Source organism: Apaloderma vittatum, unplaced genomic scaffold (genome assembly GCF_000703405.1).
Source record: "Apaloderma vittatum isolate BGI_N311 unplaced genomic scaffold, ASM70340v1 scaffold39470, whole genome shotgun sequence".
Lineage (NCBI taxonomy): Eukaryota > Metazoa > Chordata > Aves > Trogoniformes > Trogonidae > Apaloderma > Apaloderma vittatum.
The window spans coordinates 4,248-4,661 of record NW_009693582.1 but is presented as its reverse complement, the minus strand read 5'-3'; the positions used below and the strand labels follow the sequence as shown (position 1 = coordinate 4,661).

The window sequence follows — 414 nt, the reverse complement described above, 5'->3', positions numbered from 1 at the left end:
TGGTTCTGCTGGACGTGGGGTGGGGTATCTGGGCTTGGCTGTGGACTCCCAAGAGGTCATGAGCCTCCCCTGCCCCGTGCACTCTTCTGCCTGCTGCTGGAGGGCTTTCCCCATCTCTCTGTCTGTCTGTCTGTCCATCCCAGCAGCGGGGCCAGGTAACCCTGTGCGTCTCCCCACTCCAGGGCACAGAGATGGAGGAGAAGGACTACAGCGAGACAGATGGGCTCTCTGACAAAACAACCCCCAGCAAGACCCAAAAGTCACCCCAGAAAACCACCAAGAAAGTGAAGAGTGCTCTCTGCAGGGTGACCCTGCTTGATGCCTCCGAGTACGAGTGCGAGGTAGAGGTGAGTCCCTGTGTCGGGAGGCTGCGCTGGCACCAAGGAGGGGACGTGTCTCAGCCTGGGGACCCTG

The 414-nt window shown here is 60.6% G+C and overlaps 1 protein-coding gene across 1 annotated transcript in view; it reads left to right on the top strand.

The window, feature by feature from the left end:
- Positions 1–188: 188 nt before the first annotated feature.
- Positions 189–414, top strand: part of LOC104281323 (band 4.1-like protein 1) — a gene marked incomplete at its 3' end in the record, with an annotated part of 4,470 nt that continues 4,244 nt past the window's right edge. Inside the window, exon 1 of the mRNA XM_009879278.1 lies at positions 189–347. Coding sequence (XP_009877580.1) covers positions 192–347 — 156 coding nt within the window. The remainder of the gene's footprint in view (positions 348–414) is intronic.